We start from the raw sequence: 19091 nt of genomic DNA on the forward strand, positions 1-19091 counted from the left end.
TTCAATTTGTTTTATACCTGTAGGTGAACATGCTGTTTGACAATGATGGCACAGTATTATTTGCTATGTTCATGGCAGTTTGGGGTGAGTTTGGCTTTTCTTTTTTTTTTCTTTTTTTTCCTTTGGTATAATATGCACTTAAATGACAGCAGTGTAGACTGTAAAGGTCTTTTTTTTTTTTTACACATATATATAATTGGGGTGGTTGTCTACAGTACTCCAAAAATAAAAATGTGACTTAAGGTGCTTCCTGACAAAATTGTTCATCTTGATGAGAAAATGTTTTGTGCAAAATTTATTTCGATATGACTATTCTAACCACTGCCGCACTCGGGGTGGAAATTACAATGGTTGAGCATATTACTGCAAACCAGCAATATTAATGTGCCTGTTCACAAATGAAATACAAATTGAAACAACAATCCTTTCTTCTTTAACTCACCACACAGGAGAGATTAAAAAAAGTGTTACATGTCACTGTCCACCTATTTGGTGAAAACAAACAGTCCATGTTGACGTTGAATGCCTCAAAAATGCGAACTGAGGCAGATGTAACTAAATCTGCCACTAATGAACTAATGTATCCAGTCCATAAGTCAAAATGTCACTTGCACATCACAAATAACAGGGGCAGGGTTGCAGTGGTTAATATTTTTCAAATCACATGAAATTTCACCCAATTTATTTTTACTCCTAAAGGAATCAAAAAATGAAGAAGCACCTTGAAAAGTTGAAGTTTGTTTTTTGGGACCACCCTAATACATACACACACACACACACATATATATATATATAAAACACACTTCAAATTAACATTTATTCAACATAATCAGGATTTTTTTTTTCTTGCAGTCCACTGCTGCACGCGGGGTGGAAATTGCGATAGTTGAGCATATTAGCACACACCACCTATATTAATGTACCTGTTCACAAATGAAATACAAATTAAAACAATCCTTTCTCCTTTAACTGACCACACATGAGAGGTAAAAAAAGTGTTAAATGTCACTGTCCACCTATTTATTGAAAACAGTCATGGGGAGTGGTGTTTGGTTCCGATTTTCTTCACTTCCGATAACTGACGTCAATGCCACTCAACAACTTGCAGCAGGTATTGGTGCTGCTGTTCATCTTTCATTAGGATCTGATTGTAATCCTGGATAAGTGCAACTCCTCCCTCGGCAAAATCATTGACAACAGCAATGTTATCCAGGACCTGCTATGATGACTGGAATGATGGGTCATCCTTCCAATCTAAGGGGTCCTTGATGAGGAAGTCTATGTTGATGTTGAATGCCTCAAAAATGTGACCTGAGGCAGATGTAAGAAAATCTGCCACTAAGTGGTTAAGTGGCAGTGGTTAATATTTTTCAAATCTCATGAAATTTCACCCAATTCATTTTTACTCCTAAAGGAACCAATAATAATAATAAAATAATGGAGCACCTTGCAAAAGTTGACGTTTGTTTTTTGGGACCACCCTATATATACATGTTGGTTTTTAGCACACTTCAAATTAACATTTATTCAACATATTCAGGATTTTTTTTCTTGTAGTTTATAACTTTATATGTTACAAAAACAAACAAAAAACTTTCCCTTCCACTTTGCATCACCTTAAGATGAAGGAAGGTTATTCAGTTATGATAGTTCACAGTCTGTTTTCAGCGAATACTTTCTTGATCTGGGTCAAAGGTCGAAATGAGAATTTCCTGTCACTTTCAGAAGAAATGTTCAAAAACATCAAATAGAAACATAAGGACCCTTAATATTTAAGGACAAAATCTGGGCCCTTACTCACAAAGCATCCAAAGGTTAAGCTCCTAGTGACGTCATTCTAAGAAAAATCTTAGAATTCTGAGAGATTTCTTAGAATTTTCCCTTGCTAAGACAAGTTATTCACAAGGCATCTGAGGCCTTAAGAGGGCTCCTGAGGTGAAAACTGTAAAGAGGAGGAAGGAGGACTTTTAAGAAGCCTAAGAGTGTCTTAAACAGACAGTATGGCAGAAAAGACCGAGAGGAAGGAGAGACGTTCTCCGTATGTTGAATGACAGTGATTCAGTAACACGCTACCGACTTGATGGTGCAGGGATGATGTTTGTGGTTGACCTCATCAAGAATGAGCTTACTTTTCCCACCCAGAGATGAAGGTCATCACAACATTGTGATATCTGGCTACGGGGAAAATGTCAATTGCATAAAAATTCTGTAACATTCATAAAATTATTAATATCAAAGTAACTGATATCAACAGCCATAGTCTGAACTCACCTGTTTGAGAAGAACTTTGCTTGTGTGCTGCAATCTCTACTCTCGCTTTGGATTGGAGCACGTGCCAGCGCTTCTCTCACTCGTTGCTTGTGCGCAATTACCAGCATGGAGAGTAAAGATATAAACAATAAGCTATGAGTAAACAATAACCTAATCGATACATGAATGAGGTACATTCAAACATTTTGAAGCTGTGTAACAATTCATTTAATTTTGCTGAGTTTCATCATCATGACATTAAATTATTTGCATGATTACACATTTTTTTAATACAGTTCAGGTTATATGATCAATTGATGTCCATTCATAACTAGGAGCGCAGAGCGCATTTGTTTTTTTCTCTTTCCCTTTTTGTGACAACTAGTCACAGCTCTTACAAGACCTAGCAAAGGGGTCAACCCCGCCTCCTCACAAAGATAAAAGTTCTGTTGTGTGGGCCGCTGAAGAGGAGGTACTGCTGGCCCACCATCACCAGAGGGCGCCCTGCCTGGAGTGCGGGCTCCAGGCACCAGAGGGCGCCGCCGCCTCACGGGAGCAGCCTCGGTGACAGCTGTCACCCATCACCTGAGACAGCTGACGGCAATCATCAGTGGGGTATATCAGCAGGACGGCATCTCCACCTCATTGCCGAGATATCGTTTCTACCAGAGAGGTAACATATCAAAGCCTACTGAGTACACAGTTTTGACTGAGCTAGTTATTGGTTTACTGTTCCAACGAGAGGTGGAGGTACCTTTCCTGCCGTTCGGAGTTCTGGGTGCAAACGCGCCCCCATCTAACTGTTCTTTTTCCCTCGCCAGCAGTACCAGGTCCGACACGCGGAGGCAGTGGCCACCTGGGAGTTCGGGACTTGGCGGCTCCAGTATTCCCGGGGTCCTGTGGCGGAGGAAGCCGTGTGGTTCCGGTCTTACCTTGGAGAGGCGTCTCCTATCTTCGAGCCTGCCCACACGACACCTTTGTGTATTGACTTTTGTCCATTTCTGTAATTGGTTGTATTCGTTGTGCACATTCACAACAGTAAAGCGTTGTTATTTTGACTTACTCCATTGTCCGTTCATTTGCGCCCCCTGTTGTGGGTCCGTGTTCCTACACTTTCCCAACAGGATATCTCGGCCAGCGTCATGGATCCCGAGGGGCGTCAACCGGCTGTTGAACGGCCAATGGAAGAACAAGGCGCACAGGCGTCCACAGGAGGGGTAATCGGTGAGTTGCAGCGGATCCTCACCGCTTTCACGACTCGGTTAGACTTGATGGCCGAGCAGAACGCCCTCCTGAACCGCAGGGTGGAGGCTCTCGCCGCGCAGGTGGAAGCGCGCCCTCCGGGCGCCGCTGCGGCTCTCCCTCCCGTGGACCCTGTGCGTGACAGCGACGTTCCACTGGTTGTCCAACAACCCCCCCCACCATCCCCTGAAGCATACATAAGCCCCCCGGAGCCGTACGGAGGCTGTGTGGAGACGTGCGCGGATTTCCTTATGCAGTGTTCGCTCGTCTTCGCACAGCGTCCCGTCATGTACGCGACCGACGCTAGCAAAGTAGCTTATGTGATAAATCTGCTTCGTGGTGAGGCACGCGCTTGGGCTACAGCGCTCTGGGAGCAAAGTTCACGGCTCCTTCTGACATATGATGGGTTTGTGAGGGAGCTCAGAACAGTGTTCGATCACCCTAATAGAGGAGAGACCGCTTCAGCCGTGCTGCTGTCAATGAGGCAGTGGCGCCGGAGCGCAGCTGCCTATGCAGTCGACTTCCGCATCGCGGCTGCGAGGTCCGGCTGGAATAACACTGCCCTCCGCGCCGCCTTCGTAAACGGACTGTCATTGGTCCTCAAGGAGCACCTGGTGGCTAAGGACGAACCGCGGGATTTGGATGGGCTTATCGATCTTGTCATACGATTAGACAATCGGTTAAATGAGCGCCGTCGGGAACGAGACGAAGGGCGTGGCCAGGCACACGTCGTCCCTCTCCCTTCCGGTTCCAACCGCGTTCCGCCCTCCCCACGCTCCACGGCCCCTGCGCTCCGTGCGATCACAGCTCCCCCTGCTGACGAAGCTATGGACACGAGTAGGGCAACATTTAGGGCACCGGCCACACAGAGGAGGCTGGCCCGCGGAGCGTGTTTTGTTTGTGGCTCGATTGAGCATCAGGTACGAGACTGCCCCGAGCGGTTAAACACCAACGCCCGCCCCTAGACACTGGGCTAGGGGGGGGCCGAGACGTGCACGTGGGACACACCCACATCGCCACACGACTCCCAGTTACAATCCTTTATGAGGATTTAACCCTGAAGGCCCCAGCACTGGTGGACACGGGCTCAGAAGGGAATTTGCTTGATAGCAAATGGGCCAGGGAGATAGGGTTCCCTCTGGTGGCACTTACCTCGCCTGTGCAGGTACGGGCACTAGATGGCTCCCTACTCCCTCCAATCACGCACAAGACACCACCAGTAACTCTGGTGGTGTCGGGGAATCACCGGGAGGAGATCGAGTTTTTTGTGACTCCGGCCACCTCCCGTGTGATTTTAGGTTTTCCCTGGATGTTGAAACACAATCCCCGGATCGATTGGCCGTCCGGGGTAGTGGTCCAGTGGAGCGAGACCTGCCATCGGGTATGTTTAGGTTCCCCGGTTCCTCCCGGTTCCCAGGCCAGGGAGGAGGTCAGAGCCCCGCCCAATCTAGGGACGGTGCCGGTGCAGTACCATGACCTTGCGGAGGTGTTCAGCAAGGATCTGGCACTCACCCTTCCCCCGCACCGCCCGTATGATTGTGCCATTGATTTGGTTCCAGGCGTTGAGTTCCCGTCCAGCAGGCTGTACAACCTCTCACGACCTGAACGCGAATCAATGGAGACCTACATCCGGGACTCTTTGGCTGCCGGGTTGATCCGGAATTCCACCTCCCCGATGGGTGAGGGTTTCTTTTTTGTGGGGAAAAAGGATGGCGGATTACGTCCATGCATTGATTACAGGGGGCTGAACGAAGTCACGGTTCGTAACCGATACCCCTTACCCTTGTTGGATTCGGTGTTCACGCCCCTGCATGGAGCCAAGATATTCACCAAGCTTGATCTTAGGAATGCGTATCACCTGGTTCGGATCCGGAAGGGAGACGAGTGGAAGACGGCATTTAACACCCCGTTGGGTCATTTTGAGTACCTGGTCATGCCGTTCGGTCTTACAAATGCTCCCGCGACGTTCCAAGCATTGGTTAATGATGTCTTGCGGGACTTCCTGCACCGATTCGTCTTCGTATATCTAGACGACATACTCATCTTTTCTCCGGATCCTGAGACTCATGTCCGACATGTACGTCAGGTCCTGCAGCGGTTATTGGAGAACCGGCTGTTTGTTAAGGGCGAGAAGTGTGGGTTTCACCGCACCTCTTTGTCCTTCCTGGGGTTCATCATCTCCCCCAACTCCGTCGCTCCTGATCCGGCCAAGGTTGCAGCGGTGAGAGACTGGCCCCAACCCACAAGCCGTAGGAAGCTGCAACAGTTCCTCGGCTTTGCAAATTTCTACAGGAGGTTCATTAAGGGCTACAGCCAGGTTGTTAGCCCCCTGACAGCCCTGACCTCACCAAAAGTCCCCTTCACCTGGTCGGATCGTTGCGATGCCGCGTTCAAGGAGTTGAAACGGCGCTTCTCGTCTGCACCCGTTCTGGTGCAGCCCGATCCTAGTCGCCAGTTAGTGGTTGAGGTGGACGCCTCGGACTCAGGGATAGGAGCTGTGCTGTCCCAGAGTGGGAAGACCGATAAGGTCCTTCATCCGTGTGCCTATTTTCCCCGCAGGTTGACCCCGGCTGAACGGAACTATGACGTCGGCAACCGAGAACTCCTTGCGGTGAAAGAGGCTCTTGAAGAGTGGAGACACCTGTTGGAGGGAACGTCCGTGCCATTCACGGTTTTCACTGACCACCGGAACCTGGAATATATCAGGACCGCCAAGCGGCTGAATCCCAGGCAAGCCCGCTGGTCACTGTTCTTCGGCCGTTTTGACTTCCGCATCACCTACCGGCCCGGGACCAAGAACCAGAAGTCGGATGCCTTGTCCCGGGTACACGAAGACGAGGTCAAGGCGGAGTTGTCGGATCCACCGGAACCCATCATCCCGGAGTCCACTATCGTGGCCACCCTCACCTGGGACGTAGAGAGAACCGTCCGGGAGGCCCTGGCACGAAGCCCGGACCCCGGGGCTGGACCAAAGAACAGACTTTACGTCCCACCAGAGGCAAGGGCTGCAGTCCTGGACTTCTGTCATGGCTCTAAGCTCTCCTGTCATCCAGGGGTGCGAAGAACCGTGACAGTTGTCCGGCAGCGCTTCTGGTGGGCGTCCCTGGAGGCCGACGTCCGGGATTATATCCAGGCCTGCACCACCTGTGCCAGGGGCAAGGCCGACCATCGCAAGGCTCCGGGACTGCTACAGCCGCTGCCCGTGCCTCATCGCCCCTGGTCCCACATCGGCCTGGATTTTGTCACGGGCCTCCCGCCGTCCCAGGGAAACACCGTGATCCTCACGATAGTGGACCGATTCTCCAAGGCGGCCCACTTCGTGGCCCTCCCGAAGCTCCCAACGGCCCAGGAGACAGCGGACCTCCTGGTCCACCACGTCGTCCGCCTGCATGGGATACCATCAGACATCGTCTCCGATCGCGGTCCCCAGTTCTCCTCGCATGTCTGGAGGAGCTTTTGCCGGGAACTGGGGGCCACAGTCAGTCTCTCGTCCGGGTATCACCCCCAGACCAACGGGCAAGCAGAGCGGGCCAATCAAGAAATGGAGCAAACACTGCGTTGTGTGACAGAAGCGCACCCGGCGGCCTGGAGTACTCATCTGGCCTGGATCGAGTACGCCCACAACAGTCAAGTGTCATCAGCCACCGGCCTCTCCCCCTTTGAGGTGTGTTTGGGGTATCAGCCCCCGTTGTTCCCGGTGGTTGAGGGAGAGGTCGGTGTGCCCTCGGTCCAGGCCCACCTGCGGAAGTGCCGTCGGGTGTGGCGTGCCGCCCGTTCTGCTTTGCTGAAGGCCCGGATGAGGGCGAAGACCCATGCAGACCGGCGGCGGACCCCGGCCCCTACGTATCGCCCCGGGCAGGAAGTGTGGTTGTCCACCAAGGACATTCCACTGCAAGTGGCCTCCCCAAAACTCCAAGACAGGTACATAGGTCCGTTTAAGATTCTCAAGGTCATCAATCCCGCCGCAGTGAGGCTTCGGCTTCCAGCCTCACTGCGGATCCATCCAGTATTTCATGTGTCCAAAATCAAGCCCCATCACACCTCGCCCCTCTGTACACCCGGTCCGGCACCACCTCCTGCCCGGATCATCGATGGCGAGCCGGCTTGGACAGTGCGCCGGTTGTTGGACGTCCGACGGATGGGCCGGGGCTTTCAATATCTGGTGGACTGGGAGGGGTACGGTCCCGAAGAACGCTCCTGGGTGAAGAAGAGCTTCATCCTGGACCCGGCCCTCCTGGCCGACTTCTACTGTCGCCACCCGGACAAGCCCGGTCGGGCGCCAGGAGGCGCCCGTTGAGGGGGGGGTCCTGTTGTGTGGGCCGCTGAAGAGGAGGTACTGCTGGCCCACCATCACCAGAGGGCGCCCTGCCTGGAGTGCGGGCTCCAGGCACCAGAGGGCGCCGCCGCCTCACGGGAGCAGCCTCGGTGACAGCTGTCACCCATCACCTGAGACAGCTGACGGCAATCATCAGTGGGGTATATCAGCAGGACGGCATCTCCACCTCATTGCCGAGATATCGTTTCTACCAGAGAGGTAACATATCAAAGCCTACTGAGTACACAGTTTTGACTGAGCTAGTTATTGGTTTACTGTTCCAACGAGAGGTGGAGGTACCTTTCCTGCCGTTTGGAGTTCTGGGTGCAAACGCGCCCCCATCTAACTGTTCTTTTTCCCTCGCCAGCAGTACCAGGTCCGACACGCGGAGGCAGTGGCCACCTGGGAGTTCGGGACTTGGCGGCTCCAGTATTCCCGGGGTCCTGTGGCGGAGGAAGCCGTGTGGTTCCGGTCTTACCTTGGAGAGGCGTCTCCTATCTTCGAGCCTGCCCACACGACACCTTTGTGTATTGACTTTTGTCCATTTCTGTAATTGGTTGTATTCGTTGTGCACATTCACAACAGTAAAGCGTTGTTATTTTGACTTACTCCATTGTCCGTTCATTTGCGCCCCCTGTTGTGGGTCCGTGTTCCTACACTTTCCCAACAAGTTGCTGTCCACTCCTTGCTCAGAGTTGCTCTCAGACACTTTCTGTATAACTGTTAGGCTAACATTCCTTGCTAGGAATCTTTAGGCTAAGTTGGGAGATCTCTGAGAGGACCCTGAAATTCTTTGTGAATACGGTCCCTGATCTCTAGCTTCAATTATTGAGATGTAGGTGGTTTACTCACTCATCACACTCATCTTCAACTGGTTAAGGCACCTTGATACTTGCACCAATTTGATCCCCACACTGCCGCACAATTTGTCACGCTGTATCCCACTTTGTCCCGCTCGATGCCACACGATATAAAACAATCTTTTCGTAGCCGATGACTAATTTGCTTTTAGAACTTGGCAGATGAAACCATTCTCTCATCGCTCCCAGAATGACAGAGAAATTATCCACGGCTGCAGGTTGTCTTGTGCATGTTGTGCAGTGGAGAATGCATTTGGAATCTTGTCTCAAAGGTAATTATTTCTATTATATATATTGTAATGGATTGGTAAAACAGTTACATTTTTATTTCTTCTTATGAGTTAGATAATGTATCTGTAAAATTGTTTATTATAGATGTAAGGGTCCTGTCCCACTGGCGTTTAGGAGGATTTGCGCATGAAATGAGGAGACAAAAGCTGAGCGTCCGCAACAAAGGTGGGCAGAAATGACAAATGTCCCGGGGTGGATCAGAGAATACATGAGGAAGAAAAGCGGATATAACAGGGAACAGAAGCGAAGGCGACCACGGAGGTGCCCCCATGAGGGGCACAGCGGCCATGATGCACTCGCTCCATCCGTGCCCACTCTGTCTGCATGCGCGACATACCATTTGCGACCGTGATGTGGCCGTGCTGGGCACGCGTCATATCTGTTTTGCGCGCTGTCCCGGTCCGCCGCCAAGCCGCGCCAACCCGGCCGTTGCGGATATCAGCGGATGACAGGGGATATGCGGCGCGTTGGTTGTGTATGTCCTGCGTATGTGTTCAGGCAGTGATGCGGATCTCATCCGCAGCAGGATTTTTGAGCCGCTCAAAAATCCTGGCTGCGGACATGCGTGCCTCTGCGGATGATCACGGACGTGTTCGGATGGCGGCCGACTCATACAGGGATGTTACACGGTTATTGCGGTTGTTTGGAGGATGTGGGCCACTTTTGTGCGCATTCCATCCGCAAATCCTCCTAAACGCCAGTGGGACAGGGCCCTAACATCTCATCATAATTGTTCAGATGCCCTGCGCACATTGACACGCAGTGTTTACGAATAGGTTGCCCAATGTTGACGACTAGTTCACGAAATTGTGTGCATACCAGAAGTTTTGAACATTTCAAAATTTTCTTTGAGCACTGGCACGCAGCCGCACGCAGCAGTTTACAACATGTTACAACGCGTTTACTCATTGGCACGCAAGATTGCGTGACAGTACACGGATCAAATTCGTGCAAGTGTCAAGATGCCATTACTGCAATTAAGGGTCCCAGCAGTCATAGGGGGTGAGGTGGGGTACACCCTGGACAGGACACCAGTCTGTCGCAGGGCCACATATAGACAAACAAATGCATTAACACCTACATGTACACCTACGGACATTTTAAAGTTTCCAGTCCACCTAACCTGCATGTCTTTGGATGTGGGGGGAAGCCGCAGCACCCGAAGTAAACGCATGCAAACACGGGGAGAACATGCAAACTCCACACAGAAAAGCCACAGGTGGGAATTGATCCCATGACCTTCTTGCTGTGTGGCAACAATGCTAACCACTAAGACACCATGCTGCCGGAGGTGGTTTAATTGGGGTCAAAAATCAAAAGAAGAGTTTCTTGTTATTTTTAAGGAAAATTGTCAAATTCAGTTAAATATAAACTTTGAGTAATGTAAGACCAAAAGTGGTTACTGAGGTCTTCGTAGTGGGTGGATTTATTATTGTTAATAGCTGTTCAGTTTGTGACATTCTATTTTATTAGAGTTTATAGAAACTGATATTGTGCAAATAATTTGACACCAACATTAAGATGGTTTGACCAGTGGTTCCTGAAATCTGGCATAACAGCCACAAAAACTTGGCCTTGTGGATTATAGTTCCCTACTTTTTAATTAATAAATTATCTGGGTCAGTTCATGGATCATGCAGATACATAACCGCCTCCTCCAAAATATTATAATACAGCATTTTATAGCCCCAAACATCCCTTAAATCCACACAAATATTCTGTCCACCTGGTGAGATATATATTTATATATTCATATTTTTGTGATACATTTGCCAAACAGAGGCCAGATCACTGTGACAGCCCACTCATCCTGGCTACTCACATCTTCATAAACTCAGGCCATCTGTTCCTGGCAGAGATGCACTCTCAGCAGTGTTCTGTTCTTTCATCATACAGCTTTTTCACATTCAAGAACACTCACAATCAATCAGATGTCAAAGTCTATGAGACTCAGTCAGCGCCATGCTTTCATCTTTCACTGAAGATACAGAAATACTAACAGACACTGAAATGTAAGATGGTACAAAACTGCTGGACACTGTTGATCCATTTCAACAAAATGCACAATGAACATAATAAATTTGAGCAGTTGCACCAGCAATAGGCACATTTCAGCTAATCAGCTAACGGCTAATTAGCAAAGCATACATTTTTTGTTAGCTGATTGGTATTTCAACTAAACTCAGCCAAATGGGGTGTGCAGCCAGTACATTCTGAGTGCCGGTGTCACCAACCGAACAGCCCCCACCCCCCTAAAAATTGGTCCGCCCTGCCTTCACTGTGGTGGACCACAGACCACAGCAGCACGTCTGAATCTGACTCTCTTCACCCCAAGCGATCTCAAAGGGAATAATGTGATTATTAACCATCAGATGAGAAAGTAAATGTTATGTGTCGGACGCAGCTCGGAGAACCGACCAGCGTTTGAAGGACCCAGTATGAAATAAGCAGAGCACGGTTCAAAGGCTAACTGAATTTAATACATAACAGTGATAATATAACAAAAAGGTGCGGCCTGGCGTGGTGCGCTCCCAGCAGCGCTAACGGTCCGGAGCCAGAAGCTGTTTCGGACCCAAGGACCCCGCCGACACCCCCCAGGTGGCCGCAACAACCGAGTCTGTGAAAGAAGGAACCATTATGTGAGTCCACACTCTACACACAGAACACTTAAAGGTGTACAAACAGCAAACACTTCCTGGCTTGATTACTGATCAGCTTCCCAACCTGCAGGCATGGAACCTCCCGTTCACAAACTCCACTGCAGTGGAAGCTGATACATGACTAACAAACAGCTCAATACAATAAGGTGTGAGGGACACCACATTTACTGACTGTATAACTGTTAGTCACAAAATCTAACGTACCTCAGGAAGTGTGCTGACGAGCGTGAGACCTCACCCCCTCCTCTTTCACAGACTGTGCATCAAACTGGACGTTCTCAGCATCCGCTGTTGATGAGATGGCTCCCGAGACGACGATCTCACCCGTCTGGTCACAAGGTCGAGTCTCTGGCAAATACACACTGTGCACTCCAGTCTTAAATGCCAACATGTTCCAATCCATCCAGATGCACCAAGCTGTGAGTCCTGACGAGTCGCAGGTGATCAGGGTGAGGTCCTGACAGCCTCAGCAACACAGCCACTCAGTCCCAAACGCAAGCCACCTGGGAGGAAAACCAAAAAACAGAAACAAACCGGCAGCCAGGCCCCCCCAGCCATATAACAGTAAAACCTCTTAAATCATTCTAAAATCAGTTTTTAAGCAGAAACGAGGCAATAATCACTTCATTATGCTACTGACGCTCCGAAAAGACATCGGCACATCTGAGGCTGACGTGCTGTTGTGACGCTCTGATCGCTTCCCCCATCTTTTATGATGAAATAATGCTGAATTTATGTGGAAATGATTGTTGTACAAAAGCTTCAGATATCTGTCGCTGAGATAGATGACTGGAGTGCAGTTTAAGCAGAAATGAGGTAATGATTGGTGAACCGTGGCTGATGTTCAGAAATGACGCTGCTGTGGTCTGAAATGACACATGCGCAGTGAAGGCAGGGGGGACTGATTTTTAGAGGGTCTGTTTGGTCGGCGACACCGGTCCCAAGCCTGGATAAATGAGGGTTACGTCAGGAAGAGCATCTGGTGTAAAACAAGCCAAAAAATACTGAAAAAAAAAAAACTGCAGACTGAGGGCGCCAGTGGACTGAGGGTGCCAGTGGACCTCAGTCTGCAGTTCATCTCCACCTTAAAGACACTAACCACACGTTTGAGGACAAGGAAGTTAAAATATTAGCCAGAGAGAAGAAATGGTTTGAGAGAGGGGTCAAGGAGGCATTCTTTGTGAAACGTTTGAAACCCAGCCTTAACCGGAGAGGGGGTCTGAGACACGCTTTATCCCCTGTTTACAATGGGGTACTCAGGTCAAAGCAGTTTCATTCTTTTGTTCATGGTAATGAGTCATTCACGTCATCAGCAGAGTCATCAAGGGAGCCATCAGGAGAGGGTCCGTCCCATCATTAGGAGGGACAGCTGCCCTGTCATTAGGAGGGTGCTAACTAGAGCACAATAGGTGCTAATTAGAGCTATTGTTTAGTCACTGGCCTATAGCAGTCCTGCCTCTCGGTAGGAGGGGTCTGGTTAGGTTTAAAACTCCAGCTTTTGTGACTTCTTGATTATTCCTTCTCTACAGAGTCAAGACAGAAGTCAGACCACCAGAGCAAGAATTTTAGCTGAGGAAGCTTCTGCGATTTGAAGCGAAACGTCCTCGCGTCAAGCAACCCAGTCAAGGATTCAAGCTTCTCTACTAAAGAAAGTGAGAGCTCAACAAAGGATCAGATGGTGGTTTCTTATTTTCCCTTCCCAATTACTGATGTTGTGGCTCTGTTACATCCCTATTTTTTTGAAATGAGTTTTTTTTTTCAGAATATAAGTTGCAGGACATTAAAAAACCAGTATATTAATAAACCATGACCTATAGTCCGGAAAATACAGTACACAGAGACCCCAAGTTTCTGTTTGAGCCAACTGAATAGTTTTTTTTTTTTTTTTTTCTGAAAATTAGTGGAAAGTATTGTTCTGACCTTTTAGTCCTGAGGAAATGACCATTTACTGAAGAAAGACGTAGTAAAATGAATCACAGTTGAATGTCTATCTTGGGAAATGGCTTAGCATGTTGGGAAAAATTTGACACAAAAATCAAAACCATGCAACCACTCCAGCACTGCAGTAAACATGGCCTGGTTCTCTAAATCTAATTGGGTTTAATCCAAACCACACATGATGATGATGAAAATAATAATAAAAAAAACGTGTGTATTGACTGTTGTAATGTTGATGCCGTCATGCATGCAGTGTAAGGTTAACCCAAAGATGCTACTGGATGTATCATAAAACTAGCAGCACTTAAGCACATTAAACCTGTTAGGATTTTCCACCTAATTCAGGTTCACGCTTTTCACAGCAACGCTGTTTTTTGAATTCTGGAAAAGACATCGAGCTTCCTACGTGTGCGCATGGAAAGTGTCTGATTGGTGCGAGGAGGAGGTAAGATTGGTGATGCATTTAATTGCATAGCCTTTCTGTCATGGTTATTTTATTTCAGCATTATGTTGTATTTTAGGAGGAACTGATCTTGGAAATTGTGAACAATGTTGACTGTAACCCCAAAACGTATGAGCACTCCTACCTGCGCAGTACGTTGGTGTTGATCTGTGTCACAGTTATGGTAGGTTACTGCTTCTCTTCTCTTGCTGCTACTCTCTGTGTAGGTTTGAGAATGAGGATAAGAACATACATAAGTTTGCATACACCTTGCTTTAAAACTTTCAAACCTAATTTTCCTCAACTGCACATATTCTATTTGATCAAATGTTATGTGTGTGTGTCAACAACTTAAATGCAAGAAGTTGTTGTTGTAGTTTCTTTCTGCTGCTCGCAGTTTCTTGGGTTGCCACAGTGGATACAGATCCACATCAGAATTTGCCACAGTTTTTGATGCAGATGCCCTTCCTGACACAACCCTATCTTGGCGGCACGGTGGCTTAGTGGTTAGCGCTGTTGCCTCACAGCAAGAAGGTCATGGGTCTGATTCCCACCTGTGGCCTTTCTGTGTGGAGTCTGCACGTTCTCCCCATGTTTGTGTGGGTTTCCTCCGGGTGCTCCGGTTTCCTCCCTCATTTAAAGACATGCAGGAAAGGTGAATTGGAATCTTTATAATTGTCCAGGTCTTCATTGCAAAAGAGGTTTTGATCCCAATGGGGCTAACCTGTATAAATAAAGGTTAAATTAAAAATGTAAGAAGGAGCTGATTAAATACAACCAAAGATGCCCCAGTTGTTCCTAATCAGGCCATTTTGGCATTGAAAAGCTTTCCAAGTATTTCCATTGATTTCTGAAACCTTCCATGCATGAAAATTGGACAAAGATTTATTTCAGCTTATATTTACTATCTTGTAAATATTAATATTTTATATATCTTTTATGTGGAAATAAAGTACATATTCTAGCTGATTTAACGCGCATGCTGTTTGGAAAAATGGAAAATGTGCAGTTGGTGTAATTGATTTTGAAGTTTTTTAGTCTGAGTGTATAGGGCCTGCTGACCCACTAAAAATTGGATGTACTTGATTTTTTTATTTACCATCTTATATCTGTTATTTAAAAATAACTATATGGAAATAAAGTAGGCATTGAAACTGGCCATTGACTGACAATGGAAACAGTGAAGTTTGGCAAAACTGGGTTTGAAAGTGTACATAAGCGTGTGTCCACAGCTATATCAGGTGTATGCTCCCATGGTTCCTTCATGGAAGTCTTCATAAGTAGAGTGAGACTAACAAGTGCCCCCTGTTGTCCCGTAGATTCTAGTGATCATCGGCCTGACGCATGCTTTGGTGGTGTTCAGGGTGATTGCAGCAGTGCTTTTGGCTGAGGGATCATGGGAATTTCTGAGCACCCACTCTAACGGTGGAGCAATGATGCTGGGGGCCTTCGTACATTATCTGATTATCACCATCATGACACGGGTACGCAGCATTTGTCTCGGTTTCCTTTAAAGTATTATTCTTTTTCACTGACCACATGTCCATCTTTGCAGATCAACCGCGTTGTAGCCATGAAGCTCTGTGAAATAGGTATGTTTTATTTTCATATAGTGCTGTGATTTATTGTTTTTTCCTGAATACGTAAAAATAATTAACCAATGATCAGCTATTGTGATGTTTCAAAATATACCATATTTTAAGCTGTAAAACAGCACAAATGGGCCATTAATCTTATTATACAGTAACACATGAATTGTAATATGAGTAACCACTGATCTTTGTATGTTGTAAAATACCTCCGAATGTCAATTACCTTGATATGAGTGCATGATTTCCATCTGTGGCATGCCTACTGTAATTAATGAAATTGGCTATAAAATGGTAAATTTTGTAATTACCTAATAGAGAATAAATAGGCTAAATTGTTTGAATATGGAGAAAATAACAGAAGTATTTTAAATTCTGCTTGAATTAAGTGTGGGGAATTGTGCCATCTGTTGGCCAACCATTGAGCTGCATGCACTCTTGTCTTCACCAGAGAAAACGAGATCGTTTGCTGCCACAGAGAAAAGTTTCACTGTCAAGATGTTCACTTTCCAGTTCTTCACTTACTTCTCCTCCCTCTTCTATGTGGCTTTTTTTCTCGGCAGGTAAGAACTTATGGACCTACATATAGGTTGACTAACCTAAAGAACTGACAGCAGTGGTTCCAAACCTCTTCTTTGTGACCCTTTTTAAAGAGCTCATGTTGTACAAAATCTATATGTTTTCCAAGATTATTAGTCTAATATTTCAGTAGAAAAAATGCCTACGGAAAATACCTTAAAATGATGCAAACATCATCTAATGCATGTATACATGTAATGTGTGTTTGTGTAATGTGTTTTTCAGACAATAGTGAAAGCTTTTTATTCATATCATCGTGATGTCACTTATACCACAGAACAACTAATAATTGTCGTCTTTGGATGACTTCTCTAGTCTTACCCATGCCGAGATACCGTGTTTTGAACATTACATCAGCATTAATCATTTCATGATGTCTTTGTGATGTAGCATGTCACTCATGCCATTGTATTTCAAATTGTTTACTGATTGATATGAGCTTTTATTATATGGCTGTGACGCTACGCGCTCTCTGATTGGCTGATTACCGGTCCGCAATGCGTATTTTCGCTACAAACCAGGAAGCTAAATATATATATATATATATATATATATATATATATATATATATATATATATAAACAGCCATATAATAAACAAATTATTAACCTCGCCTGCTCGGTCCATACGGGGATATCACACCTCGGTGTTTTACACACGGACACCTCGTTCTGATATTTCCCCGTACAGACCTCTTGCTTGGTTAATAATCCTTTATTACATAATCTGTCCAACCATGTGGAAAATATGTTTTGTCAGACTATATTTTTGAAGACCTTGTCCTTTGACTGATCTGGTCCAAAAATTCATCACCTGAAGACACTAACCAAAGCAATATTCCTACCAAGTGTGATGAAAACTTGCTCACTTGTTTGAGTTATTTCGTATGCAGGTGCACGCACATTATCAATTGTTTCAGAATCAGACTTTGCATAGATCTTTTCCCAAGGCACATCTTCTGTTTATTTTTATATATATATATATATATACCTCAGATTTACTTGTGACCAATTTGACGATCCTGATAAGTACCAGTGCTGTAGAGGACTCAGTGTTTTAACCTGATGGATTTAGGCAGGTAATGTTTTTGTTATTTGTAACATTCTTGACAGGATAAATGGTCATCCTGGTGGTTATGTGCGAATTGCAGGCAAATGGAGGCTAGAGGAAGTAAGTGAAAATCAGTGTGCATCTCATTAAAGTAACGACAGCAGGTCTTCATTTTTCTTAAGAGAACATTGTACCTTCAGAAGCATGATTGCATTGTATGTGAATATATTGCTTTCAAAGTCACACTAAACGTTTTGCCTTTATATAGTGTCATCCTAGTGGTTGTCTGACTGATCTGTTTATCCAAATGGCCATTATAATGGTACTAAAGCAAACCATCAGCAATGTGTTTGAGTTCACCGGGCCGTAAGTACAAATCTGCTTTTATTTTTTCATTTGGCTTGTGTATCATCCACTCTGTTGACATGGGCCCAGGTTACTCGAATTATTTCTTGTTTGCATTAGTTGGTTTAGCACATGGCTGAAGAGGAGAAAAACCCATAAGCTGCAGAGAAAGTGCGCGCACTGCTATCTGAAAGATGAGCTAGAGTATCAACACGGCGCTGAAATGTGTGACAACTGCAAGCTTCGAGATTGGCTTAGCAACTACCGCCTCAATGATGTTGACTCCTTTAGCCTGTTTAATGAGTTCCTAGAAATGGGTATGTCCCACACCATAAACTTAGAAGGCAACAAACAACTGTCAGTATAAGAAAACTACTTTACTATTAGCGATTAATGCATCTCTGTTGGAACTTTAGTGATCCAGTTCAGCTTCACCACCATATTTGTGGCAGCATTTCCTCTTGCTCCTCTGTTGGCCCTCATTAATAACATCATTGAGATAAGACTGGATGCCATTAAGATGGTCACGTTGGAGCGCAGACTAATACCCAAGAAAACCAATGATATTGGTAAGGCTTACTTGTGTACTTTTTGTGAAATTGCCTGTATTTGTTGTTTGCATGCACACCATAGAAGAAAACTGTTCATCTTGTCAATGTTGTTTCCTCAGGTGTATGGATAGACGTGTTAGAGGCAATAGGTGTCTTGGCAGTCATTGCAAATGGGCTTGTCATCGGCATATCCTCAGATTTCATCCCTCGACTGGTGTACCGTTATCACTATGGCCCGTGTGCCAATGACACAGCAACAGATACTGAGTGAGAACATGTATTCTGTTTTATATTATTTATATTGTTCCCACTGAAAATATCTTTGATCAGTACAGCACTCTTGTTGAATACTTTTTTTTTTATGTTTCAAGCTGCATGGCAGGCTACATCAACAACACTTTATCCACTGCTCATGTTTATGATGACAGCATACGCAACGAGTTTTCAGCTGCCCAAATGGTGACTCACAGTGGCTTGAATGTTTCTTCATGCAGGTTGGTTCTCTTTATGCTTTTATAGATGGCAGTATTCCACTATTCAAAGCATGTTTTCTGGCATCATGGCCCTCAAAATATTTCTGTTATGTTCCCTTTTGTATGATTTGTTTTAAAACTCCATCACTTGCATTTTAACAGCTGTTAATGACTTCTCCTGCTTTGATTCATTGAGTTTTCTTTGTGACATCTTAAGAATGATGACTTTGCCAGTTCAATCAATCAATTTTTTTATATAGCGCCAAATCACAACAAACAGTTGCCCCAAGGCGCTTTATATTGTAAGGCAAGGCCATACAATAATTATGTAAAACCCAACGGTCAAAATGACCCCCTGTGAGCAAGCACTTGGCTACAGTGGGAAGGAAAAACTCCCTTTAACAGGAAGAAACCTCAGCAGAACCAGGCTCGGGAGGGGCAGTCCTCTGCTGGGACTGGTTGGGGCTGAGGGAGAGAACCAGGAAAAAGACATGCTGTGGAGGGGA

The 19091-nt window shown here is 46.2% G+C and overlaps 1 protein-coding gene across 2 annotated transcripts in view; it reads left to right on the plus strand.

Moving 5' to 3' along the window:
• Positions 1 to 19091, plus strand: part of LOC117515656 (anoctamin-9-like) — a 79989-nt gene that overhangs the window by 43326 nt on the left and 17572 nt on the right. For both annotated transcript variants that reach the window (XM_034176318.1, XM_034176319.1), the window contains exons 10-21: positions 24 to 84; positions 13919 to 14001; positions 14078 to 14182; positions 15318 to 15482; positions 15554 to 15590; positions 16039 to 16150; positions 17279 to 17336; positions 17485 to 17582; positions 17682 to 17878; positions 17978 to 18130; positions 18232 to 18379; positions 18484 to 18606. In XM_034176318.1, the coding sequence (XP_034032209.1) occupies positions 24 to 84; positions 13919 to 14001; positions 14078 to 14182; positions 15318 to 15482; positions 15554 to 15590; positions 16039 to 16150; positions 17279 to 17336; positions 17485 to 17582; positions 17682 to 17878; positions 17978 to 18130; positions 18232 to 18379; positions 18484 to 18606 (1340 nt within the window). The remainder of the gene's footprint in view (positions 1 to 23; positions 85 to 13918; positions 14002 to 14077; positions 14183 to 15317; positions 15483 to 15553; positions 15591 to 16038; positions 16151 to 17278; positions 17337 to 17484; positions 17583 to 17681; positions 17879 to 17977; positions 18131 to 18231; positions 18380 to 18483; positions 18607 to 19091) is intronic.

The sequence above is a fragment of the Thalassophryne amazonica genome, chromosome 8 (assembly GCF_902500255.1).
Source record: "Thalassophryne amazonica chromosome 8, fThaAma1.1, whole genome shotgun sequence".
NCBI lineage: Eukaryota > Metazoa > Chordata > Actinopteri > Batrachoidiformes > Batrachoididae > Thalassophryne > Thalassophryne amazonica.